General features: G+C 36.0%; 1 protein-coding gene across 1 annotated transcript in view; it reads left to right on the forward strand.

Moving 5' to 3' along the window:
- The window catches only part of CEP162 (centrosomal protein 162kDa), a 48,010-nt gene that overhangs the window by 25,496 nt on the left and 9,424 nt on the right, over positions 1-13,090 (forward strand). The window contains exons 15-24 of the mRNA XM_010291959.1: positions 980-1,110; positions 1,907-2,134; positions 2,808-2,945; positions 3,889-4,001; positions 4,779-4,884; positions 6,456-6,582; positions 7,494-7,657; positions 9,192-9,296; positions 10,395-10,619; positions 11,806-12,476. Of these exons, the coding sequence (XP_010290261.1) occupies positions 980-1,110; positions 1,907-2,134; positions 2,808-2,945; positions 3,889-4,001; positions 4,779-4,884; positions 6,456-6,582; positions 7,494-7,657; positions 9,192-9,296; positions 10,395-10,619; positions 11,806-12,476 (2,008 nt within the window). The remainder of the gene's footprint in view (positions 1-979; positions 1,111-1,906; positions 2,135-2,807; positions 2,946-3,888; positions 4,002-4,778; positions 4,885-6,455; positions 6,583-7,493; positions 7,658-9,191; positions 9,297-10,394; positions 10,620-11,805; positions 12,477-13,090) is intronic.

Genomic DNA, 13,090 nt, shown 5'->3' on the forward strand with positions numbered 1-13,090 from the left:
TGTGTTGCCCATCTTAGGGAGATACTTCAGTGGCAGCTGTCAAAGTAAGGGACCTTGGTCCCTCAGTGCATTGCTGTTGTGCTCCCCGGAGAAGAGGAGGGTGTACAGCCAGATGGAGGTGATGAAGTGGATGTCGCTTTCTGAGAAAATGAGGCCACTGGCCTCATTCAAACATGTTCTTCCCTCTCTTAGCTATAGTCTTTCTCCACAGCGATTTCAGGTGACTTCAGAAGTTAATCTCACCAAGATGCATTCTGCAGGGACCTCTATAGCTAGGAAGAGAATGGCATTGAATCAAACAATCCCCTAATCATCAGTGCTAAGGGAGCACCTTTGTGAGGGGATAGTGTGAGAATTGTAAAAAGTATTAGATTTGGAAAATGATCATTGCCTGTTTGTTTTCAGGTATAACATGCCTAAGCAGGAGCTCTTAGCTTAAATTGCTATAGGCAATAGTTGTAGTTTCTATCTGTATTTCAGAAAACAAAGATGTGAATAGTTCCATGTATGTTAATTACTCTCTAGGGGGATATTCCCTGATTTTTAATTTCCAGTCCGGTTGCTATTTGATGTAACAAGTAAATGTTACATGTCTTTATGCTGTCTCCAAAGTCCATTTTGAAAATTCCTGTGTCTTATCTTCACCATAGCTTGAAATATGTTGCATTTCTGCATACTTAGATAACTGGCCACTTCTCAAGCAGAGAATTGAGGCTAACCTTGTTTCATGAAGGATTTATTAGCCAGCTGCTTGTTTCAGTTGTTCCCTTGGGTTTTGTTTTATCATCTTGTTTGGATTTTTTAAGTAAGGAACTGATGACTATGACATTTTCCATAATGTCTCATTGCTCTTCAGTTTCTATATTTAATTCAAAATCCAGGTTGTAGAATACTTAATTTGTATGCAAATAGATTTTTTTGAAAGGACATTAAATTCTGAATTTAATTTTGTTGTATTTTACTTTCTGCCTAAATGAAGAAGCCTTATTTGCTACTAGGGTAATAAGAGCTGCAACAAATGAACAGACTTCGAAGGGGAGTATCAGGAAAGTTATGTCTGGCCAATCAGTTGTTAATAATCTCGGACACCAGGCTGTGGATTATCAGCATGTAAGTAATAGTCAGTGATGCTCTTAATTCTAGTATGTACAACTTGGTTTGCGAGCCTATTTTGTCAAGACTGTTAATAATTATCACAAGATTGGCAAATGCTGAAATATTGAATAGACTTTCCTTTAGTCAAATAGTAGTTTTTATTTTTAAAATATGCAAGTATAATCTTACTGCTTTTCAGTTGCTTGGATAATTCTATTGAGTGGTTCTATATGCTTAAAGTTGGAATGCTTATAAATTTCTAAAAATTACTATTTTGTGGTAGAAAAAAGGAAAATTTTAAATTAAATTTTTAAGTAAAAAGTATTCTCTTATGAATGTTAAATAGTACTACTGTTTGGGTTTTTTCTTCCCTATTTGCATTGCATTGAATATTTAATAGCATCTTCTGACTTCTCCAAGGTAACTGAATTTGCAGTACCATGACAGATTTTCCTTCTTCCTTATAAACTGTACAAAAAGTTAGTCACTGAATACATAAATCATTACTGCTTTTCAAAATGTAAGATGCGTAATAGAATAACTTTAGTAGCTGTGTAATGACTCTCGTGTGAGAGGTGTTTGTTGCTTGTTTTTTGTTTCGTTTTCCCCATACATATGTGGGAAATGAGAAAGTAGCTCATTAAAATAAATGCAGGATGTTTTGCTATTAGAATGTTGGCTTGTATTTTTTTCTCTTCAAGTGCCTTATGTGGTTGCCAAGAGCCAGACAAGCCAGTTAAAATTCATGAAAGGAATTTTTGGTAAACAATGAGCTCAGTGTAATGTTTCCCTGACTTTTTCTCTTCACCAGGATTTCTCATTTTCTCCGATCAAAAGTTGCGAGAGAGAACTATATTTGCTAAAACGAGTACAAGTTGCAGAGGAGGATCTGAACACAGCTCGTGACTTGATTCAACAGCTAACCAGCACGGTTTCACAGAAAGAGAAAGAAATAGAGACAAAGATGGTAGAATTGAAAATACAGCATGAAAAAGAGCTTTCTCGGTTGGGTCAGGAAAATTATGTTCTTCAGAGTAAGGTACTTTATCATCTTGTATCCCACTACTATAGTACAGGAGAAACATTGCTTCTGAAAATTCAATTAATGTTGTTTTACATGAGTTGTTAATGAGCAGAAAATCCAGATGTATACGCACACTGCTAGTTTGTAAATGCGTAACTGCTGTTACATTTATTTCCCATAAGACATGATCTTTTTTTTTCTATGGACATAAACTATGTTATCCCGAGTTTCTTTGGTTTGCTATTTTAAGAGTTCTGCAGCAGTTTTTTTCACAAAGATTTAACTCACTCTTATGTAAAAAGAATGAATAAGAGATTAACAGATACCACTTGTTATTGAAAAACAGATAAGTACTATATGTTGACATATTGTTTCTTATTTTGATGCATTCTTCAATGTTGTGTTTTGTCTATATGGCATATTCCCAGGATTATTCCACTGTGCTTTCCCATCTAGATACATAAGAACTGAAAAGGAAGGGTAAAACTTTGTTAAATTTACCCAAACTTCTTACACTTTATTCCTGTTTTGTAATGCTACTGTAAAACTCCAGTAATAAGATTGGCTTATTGGTCTGCTTTCAGATCTTAATATGTACTGACCTATTTATAATATGAAGTGTAGTCTTGTAGAGAATTCCATATTGCTAACAAAACTTTCTTATTGTGTGTCTGTTTCTTTCTGAAAGTTAAGAAGTATGGAAGAGCTGACTAAAGAAACGAGATGGACCCATCATACAGCAGTAGTTCCTGTTACTGAAGAAAAACTGTCACAAATACAAAAAGAAATTGAAGGTCAAGAGGTCATTATTCAAGGTTATCAACAGGTACACCACACAGCATATTGAGCTGTGTTCTAGCCAATTTCAGAAACAAAATGATGTAATAATTATCAGATTTCTGTTGAATACAGCTATCTTGCTATCTAAAAAGTGGATGAAATTTAGGTGTGAAGGGCAAATATGTATTGCACATTTAAAAAGTATTTCACACATGTCTAGTTTGGGCTAACTTTTTCCACAATTCCATGTAACTGTTCTAAATTGTAAAAATATTCTGACTGGCAAGTTGAGAAATGGGAAAACGCTTTATGGCCAATAAGAACCACACCCTTTTTGCCCCAAATGTAATAGAAAACTAGTATTTTTAAGCAATATTAGAAATCTGGAGGGTTCTTTTTTTAAGATTTTTTTCACAGAGTATGAGCAGCTGATTTGAATGAAACCTTATTAGTGTGCCTGATTTTATTACTTAGTCAAGCATAGACATAGAGGATGCAAGCTTAATAAACCTTTTGAATATTTGCAGCTGTAAAATAAAAAAAGCTTAGTTTAACCAACTTCCAGCTGGTGCTCGGCAGCATTTCTTGGTATAGGCACAATGTCTTGCCAGTATGGCTGTGAGCATCCCAAATTGGTAATGGTTTGTGTCCCCAGGGTCAGAGCACAGACAGGCTGAGCTCTGATCTATCAGCACACATCCATGTACGTGCTTTTAGAATATCACTGGAATAGCTTTGCAGAAGAACTGGCCTACGTTCTCCCGGAGTGAGTAGACACTTCGACAAGATTGTTAAGGTCACTGTATACTACTTTAGCATAAAGATAATGAAGGTCGGTATCCATTTTAGAAATTTGGTAATAAAACATCTAGCATTTGCTTACACCATGTCAGTGTTTCAGAAGGCAAACTGTGCAAGTCACAGACAATTGTTTTTGAACTGCGTAAAACAGTAATTTATGAACATCGTTTAACTTTGTCTCATTTTAGGAAAATGAGAGGTTATACAAACAAATGAAAGAGCTACAAATCCAAAACAAAAATAATGAGGAACGAATGTTTAAGGAGAATCAGCATTTAATGTCTGAATTAATAGCCCTAAGGTAGGCTTATTCAAACATCTGACCTAAAATCTCTGGAGTTTTCAGCTGTGTTTATTATTTTTATTTATGAAGAATCACTGCAGAGTCTGCCAGGTGCATGTGTTCCAGTGTCTCTTGGATTTGTGGTTTTGGTTTTTGTTTTGAGAATTGATTTATGTTGATTATGGGCACTTAATTCTTAGTCGTCTTGTTGATGCTGCAGACCTGTGGGAAGACTGAAGTCTTCCATGTGGGGATTATTGCAATGCTAGAATTCAAATGCTTATATTGGAATGTGTAATATGTATACTACACTTATTCTGGTATTACAGCTCTGTATATGTATCAAAATGTTTTGATGCTGTTGTAAGATACACAGTAGATCAGGGGCCACAAGATGCCCAGGTAGTGGAGGAACCATTAGATTCACTGCATTGTAGGTCCTGTCAGATTTGCATCCTGTACTACTTATGAGAAAGAATCCTAGCAATTGTGTGTACTCCTAATTTACAAATCTTTGCTTGGGAGAGGGCTGTAGGTGAGCTGCCCTGATGCAGAGTAGGTTTTGTTTCCCTCCCTTGTGTAGTCCCAACAAACACATTTGTGTGAGGTGAGATATCACCTTACAGGTGAAATTTTTTTGGTATGAAGATGTACTGCATCTTTCTTTGTTTTGAGCCAGCACAGACTGATTTTGTGGTACCATTTGGCGGGGGCGGGGTGTTGTTTTTTTTAGAATGCCACTGTTAGTATGCCAAGTCACCACATTGCATAACTGGTTTTGCTGTTGCTGTTTAGAGAAAAGATAGAAAAGACTAATACCCAGTCACGAATCATGCAGGATTCTCAACCAGCCAGAAGTCAGAGTTTCACAGAATTGATTTCAGAGCTTCGAGCAGCACGGGTAGGTATATACCACACCTGTTTTTCATGTGTTCTTAGAAAAAAACATAACCATCCATATTGTAGACTAATAATGTAAATGAAGTAATGGAGCTTGTTACTTTTCTACAGCGTTAATTATTTGCCACATTTGTGTATCACAAATGTCTCATCAAATGAACTTTCTGAAGTAATCCCCTAAGACATAGATTCACTGATAGAAGCACAGTGTTACCATGTTTACTGGAAATTTTGAAATACTGTGTGAGAGCTTGCTGAAAGTAGTAATACCTCTATAGCTTTCTGACATAAGACAAATCCAGGAGAATGTTTATCCCTGCTCTGTACCAAGTGAGTTCTAGAAAAGAACATCAGAGTGAAAAGAATCTTTTGTTATTCATTCATGTAACCTTTTTTGTAGACCTACAGGTGCTTTGGGTTTTGAGGGAGGATGTTTAGTAAGCTTCATATTAAAGTTAAAGGTTTTGAGGAACTTCTGTCACTCTGCTTACTGCAAGTGGAGGGACTGTTCTGGTACATACTTCGTCTGACCGTTAGACCAGAAATTAAAAGCTGCTTCTTCCATTTGTTTTGTTTGTTTGTTTGTGTTTTAAACAAACAGACAGACAACAACAGGTAGGCGATAAAGAGGATCTGGATCCAGTGAGCTTCAGGACCAGCAAAGGTGTTCCTGGTCTGATAGAGATGACTTTGAGCTCTTAAGGCTCCAGGGGCTCCCGTAGTTCCAGCCTCATAGGTGCTGCTGCTACACTTCCCTGTCCTTAGGTCCAGCCTGTAATGAGACTGAAGACAAGATCCAAAGATGGAGACACACAGACAACACTGACATGGTCAGGCACAGAGATAATACAGAGAGCAGTGCCCTTGCTCACACCACAGAAGTACAAAGAGTACTTTTGGAAACACAAGGAGCACGTATGGACTGATCCTGTTCAGCAGATCAGGATAGGAGTTCACTAGCAGTACCACACGTACATGCACGTGCTGACCATTGCTGGCCCTAGATGCTTGGTCTATTTACTGGCTGGCCCTAAAAATCTCAGCCCCACCCTGCAGTTGCTGTTCCCTGTACCTATGGATCCCTAGGACCAAGGACCTCTATCTCCAGAGGCTGGCACCTTTCATCCTACTTAGTCTTAAAGTTTGCTAGTGATGCCACATAAACAAACAGAACAGAGTGCACACAGAAAATGGTGAGAAATAGAATGTAGTAAGATGAACTGTTGGACAATACATCTGTCCATCTATGCTACAGTCTTAAGTCTTAGAAATAAGTAAAGCCATTTTCTTTACTGACAGTCTCAAAACTGACAGATGTTTTCTACTTCTAAGACAATTATGTAAGACTTATTAAAAAAAAAAAATCAGAGTTTTTGTGCTTAGCTTAATTTTTCCCATGCTCTGCTATAGCAAGGCCTGAGAATAATACTAAAACTAGAAAACCTCATTGCTGCTGTGGTCTGACACAACTGTTGTGCTTTAATCATTTTATGGTGAAAAAGCATGTTCAGGTTTTTTGTATGACAATGTGTGTTTAGTTTTTCTTGTCTTACTGTTTTCTCTAAAACTCAGAAGGAAGAAACTAAATTACAAGAAGAGATAAGACGTCTCAAACAAGATAAGCAAGCTCTTGAGGTAGACTTGGGACAAGCAAAGAAGGAGAGAGATTTAGCAAAAGTCCAGATTGCATCCACATCAGGTAAAGCACCTTCAGTTCATTGAATAATTTTGTCTAGTCTGTGCTTCACTAAATAAATATGTAACTAGAACTTCATTGTCATTAAAATATTACTTAGTCAAATGCATCTAGACCATTTCCAAGCATTGTCTAAACTTTTATTAAAAGCATATAGTGAAGGACATGCTACAGTACCTTTGGCACTCTATTAGAAAGCCTTTTTATGTATCCAGCCAAACTCTTTGTTGTTGCCTATTAAGTTTGATTTCTTGCCCATCTTCCACTGGACATGGAAAACAAATGATTCCATTTATATGACAACTCTGTTCATAAGAAAAGGTTTACTGTGTTGCATCTTAGCCTATTTAGAGCTTGCCTTTTTTTTACCTATAACTTATGCCTTGTGTCTTTTTTTTCAACATTCTTATAAGAACTCTTTCCAGAGAGCTTTGAGCTTTCTTAATGAGAGAGGACCAGAAACTGGAGTCTTTCACTTCTGGTATCAGGCATCACAAGTGCTAAGAGCTGTAACATTTATCTTCATGTCTCCTCAAAATGCTTGATCCCTAAATGGGAGGGTATGGTCAATACATATCTAAGCATATATTCTATATTGTCATCCATGTTGTTACTGAAAATTTGTTTACTAGAACGTCATCAAGAATAGGCCTCCCTGGGTTTCTGTTTTAAATACTTTCCATGGCAAACTGTGAACTATTGAGTACTGCTATGTATAATAGAAAAAAGGTGCTTTTTTTCAAATAATGGTTGCATTTAAAATCCTAGTTAGGGTCTGGTTTTAAAATGTTACTGCAGTAACGGGATTGTCAAAAGAGTAAATATATGAAATGTGCTGAGAAGGGTAGTGTTGACTAATTACTTCAATACATAAGTACTAATAAAACAATACTAAGGACATTTTCTTCCTGTAGGTGAGAAGTCTTATGAATTTAAAGTTATGGAAGAGTCATACAAACAGGAGATTACTCATTTAAAAAGAAGACTTCAGTGGTATGCAGAAAATCAAGATCTTTTGGATAAAGATGCAGCCCGTCTTAAAGATGCAAGAGAAGAAATTGGGAGACTAAAACTAGAGGTGATAATATCTAAATTTATCTAAGAAGGTGGAACTTAAAATTATTTCTTTTCTAGTGACAATTACAATGTAGTTCTGTCCTTCATAATAATACCATTTTTTTCAAGGAAAAGCATGTAAACTCTTTATAACCTTTCAATCAAATGTGGAGTCTTTATATGCAAATTTGATAGTACTGCATATGCAGTGAGAGTTGCACATGCAAAATGCTTAAAACCTGGTTTTGCTTCTGTTGGACATCTTGATGATGCTTCTGGAAACAAAAGTAATGTGTTTCCTTAAAACCTGCAAATTTCTTGACTAAGAAAAAGAAGTCCATTGTTACACTAACAACTTGGAACATCCCTCTTGTCATTCTCTTATCCTCCTTTTTACTCCATGGTAGCATAGGCAACGCTTACTTTTTTTTTTTTTAAGTACCCGTTCTGAATTCTTTCTTAGAAAAAATCTCTGGTTGCTGTACTAAGGGAAGAAAAAGACAAAACACTCAAAATATAAAGCAAGTAAAACTAATACATGAATCTTGAGTAGCTCTGAGATTTGCATTGCCTGCTTGTCAGTAGATTTGACTTAGGATTCACAGAAGTAAAGAATTTTACCAGTGATAAGATATAATTTATCCTGGAATTTTTTTCATGGTGTTTTATAAGAGAGCTCACAGATGAAAGGAGGTCCTTCTGATGGAGCAGCCAGGGAAGGAGAGCCCTTAAACACCACCGTATCAAACTTTGATCAACATATTGTTGTGAAAGAAAATATTTTAATTTGCATTTTCTCCAGGATGGACTGGTGTTTAAAAACAATGAAGAGCTTTGACTTCATAGAAACAATCAAATTAGTCAAACTGCACTGGCATGAAAGCATTACTTATGCTAACATTGCCAATGTGAGAGAAAAATCAAGATAGGAATACTTCCAACTATAGAAGGTGTAATTAATATCCCTGTACAGTGATCGTAGTGGCTGATAAAGGTAGGAAATTCAATTTTAGATTAAAGCTTTGAGTCATCATGGCCAGACTTTATGGGAGTTACAGGAGCGTTAGCTATCCAGTTTCTTCCCCTGATCCTGAGAGTCAGCATTTATTTAGGCACAACATAATATTGCTTTTCTGCTGTTTCTATATCCCATCATGTAGCATAGCCTTGCAAATCACAAACTATTTCCTTAACTCACCTTGAGTTCATGTAATGCAATGTAGTACTTTATATTACAGCTTATTAACCAAGCCTGCATGCTGGAAGTATGGGAGAAAGAAGCAGATTTACTGGTCTGAAGACAAGAATGTCCCAGAGCTGAAGTTCTCTTCTAGATTTCCGTAGCTAGTTTCAGCTCCTTTGATCTCAAGTGGCTTAAAGAAGCTCTAACTTAGTTTAAGAACCTGAACAGTCAGTTAGTACAGAAATTACTATTACCAGTTTTTAAGTTGCAGAATACTCCCATTATATTGTGTGTGTTTGAAATGCTTAATTTTGTACTACAAGACAATGTCTCTGAATATATATTTCAATTTATTTTCTCATAAATTGGGTAGGTTGAGAAGCTCAGAGCTGAAGCTGGAGATCAGTGTGTGCAACAGAAGAAACGTTTGCGAGACAGAGCAGCAGATGCTAAAAGAATTCAGGATCTTGAGCGACAAGTATGCAATAATAGAACTGTGTTTTGTTTAACCTTTATTTCAGATTAGGTCTCTTACAACACTTACCAGCCCTTTCATAAAGACAGAGCATTGCATGAAGCCCTATGATAAAGTAACTTGTGCTATAGAACACTCCTAACACAAAAAGCTGCAATTGTTTGCTTACTAAGGACTCTTCTGCTACTATGTTCTAATAAACCTTTTACTGATATCCCTTTTAAAATCCTTTAACATTAAAATATTTTTTAGAGTTTCTGGAAAGGGGCAAGAGGGCAAAAGCACACACAAGCTTGCTGTTTATATTCTAAGACTCCTTCTATCTCTGTTCAGTAATCCCTTAATATTATGACCAATTTCAACCAAGTTGATTCAAGAGTAGGGGTTTAAATTTTATTGTATTCCTACAAGATTCATGAAAACTCCGGGAGTAGAGACCTTAAAATCCACCTTTCTACTAAGGAAGAGTCAGGTGGAAGTGGACCTTTCTGAATTTTAGATGGCAGCTGCATTTGGTGGGGATGTGGGACAAATGGGAAAGCGCTTCTGCAGTATTCTAATGTGAAGCCTATCTTATCCATAGATAGCCCCCCTCCACAGAGGGTCTTGTTATTAGTCTTGCATGCAAGATGTTAGTTTTATTTTACTGCAGACTCCAAAATAAAAGGCATATAATGTGTTATTGGGAGAATAATTTCAAAACTCTTATGAAATATCTCTGTAACAGTTGGAAAAGTAGAATGTGAATGGAAGTCCAGGAAAAAAGCAAATACTTTAACAGCATTAAGAGCCATATACAACTTAAGTGCTAAGAAAGTAAATAAAAGGTCCATTTGACATAGGACAACCTGAAGATGAGAGCAGTATTTTGTTTGAGATGATGTGTATGTCAATCAGTAAGAGACGATGAGTCTTGCTTTTCTGTAAACAATAACATAAATATAAGCAATGTAAAAAGATTCTCAACACATGCATCTCTAGTTTTCATTCTTCACCCAGCTTGAGTGGATGACATTTGTTAACAATCTGTCACTTACTTCTGTTCGCTTTGCATTAGAACTTTATTCTTTTTGACTTCTGACTTAATTTTCTTTTTGATAGATCAGAGAAATGGAAGGAATTCTAAAAAGAAGGTATCCAAATTCTTTGCCTGCTTTGATTTATGCTGCTGCTGCTGCTGAGAAAACTAATGATCTTTCATCTAAAACAAACACAACTGATTTTTTGGAGAGAAGAATTAAAAAATTAGAAACAGAACTTGAAGGTAAAGATGATGAAGCTAAAAAAAGTCTCCGTGCCATGGAACAACAATTTCAAAAAATAAAGGTAAAAGTTGGAGCCTTGTTGAGTAGTCTACTCTGTAACAGTACTCTGTAACAGTCACAAGGTTACTGGTGTCTAACACAGAGTAGTGGTGAAACTGAAGGCAAAGGCCACATTCAAGGGAAAAAATATTCAAAGAATTTATAACCAGAATTCAATAGCTTCAGCACCCAAGATAAAAAAAGCATTGAAATTGTTGGAATAGTATTGAAACAGAGAGAACAAGTTCTTGATGCATAATAATTAAATTCTTACAATTAAGGTAAGTGGGTTTCATCCTGTGAATGGTTGGAATAGCTGCTTACCTAATTCCTTGCTGTACCAAAGGCTGTGGTTTCAAAGGTCTGCTGACCAAGCATTTCTGCAGGGAACATCTAGGAACACGAAACAGTCTATCCAAAAATTACATAATAGCGAGTCTTAAGACTTGTGTCAGGAAGCATGGAAGTCTGGCCTTTTACTTCAAGGAAAAGGTCAACTGCAAAGGTGCTTAATGAGCAGGAAAGGAAAGCATTGGCCAGTTGTTCCTCCTTTTCTTCATGTGAGTAACTCATCATGCTTTTCTCAGAGGCTATCCAGGCTATTAAGAAGGGTTAGGTTTTCCTCAGCTCATTAGGAAGAAAGATTCTGTGTCTTTCTGAATTCATACTTCTATATTCATGCTTAAATCAAAATAAAAATCTGTCCTGTTAAAATTTGAGATGTTTCTAAAAATGTGAAGTACAATTTTGAGGCATGTGACAGTAATGTTTGCAAACTGACACATGGCAAATACATAATGACAGATTTTTAAGAAATTAACTACTTGCTGTAATAAGATGTTACTTTGCCTGTCTGAGATGGTAACATCTGAAGAGAACTCCATTATATAAAAATGAAATCATTTCTTGTCAATTGAATTTTCTTTCCCATAGTTGCTGCATTCATTGTGAGTAGAGGATTACATCGTAGTAAATGTTTTGAATAATTCTGTTTTACAGCAGACTTAAGTTTGCTTCACGTACTTTTTTCACTCACTAATTTCTGAACTGGTTGAGTAGTGTTGTTAGTAATACTGATGTGTATCCTATCTTGTGAAATCCTGCTTCAGATGTGCAGTAACTTTTAAAGAATAACAGGAAGAGCTAATAATAAAAGTACACTTGAAGAAACTGCTTCTTCTTCCCCTCCTCCCACTCCCCTCCCTTAGATACAGTATGAGCAAAGACTTGTAGAGCTTGAGCAACTACTTGCCTACAAATTCATGAGTGAATCACCAAAACTGAATGGTGATAAAGCCAGTTCTACAGAACTTGAACAGGAGCTTCAGAATCTAAAGAAGACACATCAGATCACCGTCAAAAACCTCCAGACAGAAATTGAAAACCTGAGAAGTCAAAATTCCCAATTAAAACTCAGAAGTAAAAAGGATAATAAAGACTTCGAGTCCACAGACTTTCATATGAAACAAGGTAACACAAAAGACAGACTTTTAAAACTAAATCAAGAACTGGTCGTCAAAAACAGAGAAATACAAGACCTTACAAAAACTGTAGAGAAACTTCAAAAAGAAAGGATGATGATGTTGTCTGATAATAATTTGAGAAATAAAACCGATAATAAGAAAAACTCTACAGATATCTTGAAAAAGAATACCTCAGCAACAGATAAAAGGAATTCTGGGAACAGTGAACCCTTTCTAAGCATTTTCAACGATGGCAAGATATACCAACCACATGCCTTTTCTGATTCTAATCTCTCAGAAGTTCTGCAAGAAAATGCACAGCTGAAAGAAGAGCTAGAAAGATTGTCTCTAGAAATGAACCAGCAGAGGGTGAAGTCTCAAGCAACACTGGCTTATTCTGAAAATAATATACGAAGGTAAATGCTTAACGTGTTCCTTCAAAAACCTTGTTAAAGTGTTGGCTGATACAGGATTGAAGTGACACATGAACGTGTCAGCCATGTGTGAAGCTAGCTTATACTTGGCCAGTGTTCTCTGTAAATTTAATTTTTACTGTTTGTTTATGGTTTGGGGTTTTTTGTTTTTTTTTTTTTTTTTTTAGTTTTCTGGTTGGTGGGGATTTTTTAGAGCAGTGCAGTGTCATGATCCTTTCTACAGGCAAACCTATATTAATTCTTCTTATTAATGCTACAGGTCGTCATGGTTTTGAGTAAAAAGATCTCAGTGTAAATCATTGCATTTTAGATATTTTGTATTTGTGTTGTATAGCATTAATATTTGGTACACATACTTTCTTTCAAACTGGGGTATGCTCTCAGTGGGATTTGCTTGACGAACTGTAGAAACTTTACACCTCACCTAGTATCCCTTAGATCCCTTCATAGTCAAAGTAGAGTAAATTGGCATATTTAGATTGCAACACATTCTGTTCTAAAATAGATATGTCAAATAGGACAGCTGAATTATGATTTAAAAGCACCAATTTTCTCTCTTTTTTATAAGAGGAGCCAAAGTTTTCTGGCTGAGTTTT

Source organism: Phaethon lepturus, unplaced genomic scaffold (genome assembly GCF_000687285.1).
Source record: "Phaethon lepturus isolate BGI_N335 unplaced genomic scaffold, ASM68728v1 scaffold39567, whole genome shotgun sequence".
In the NCBI taxonomy this organism is placed as follows: domain Eukaryota; kingdom Metazoa; phylum Chordata; class Aves; order Phaethontiformes; family Phaethontidae; genus Phaethon; species Phaethon lepturus.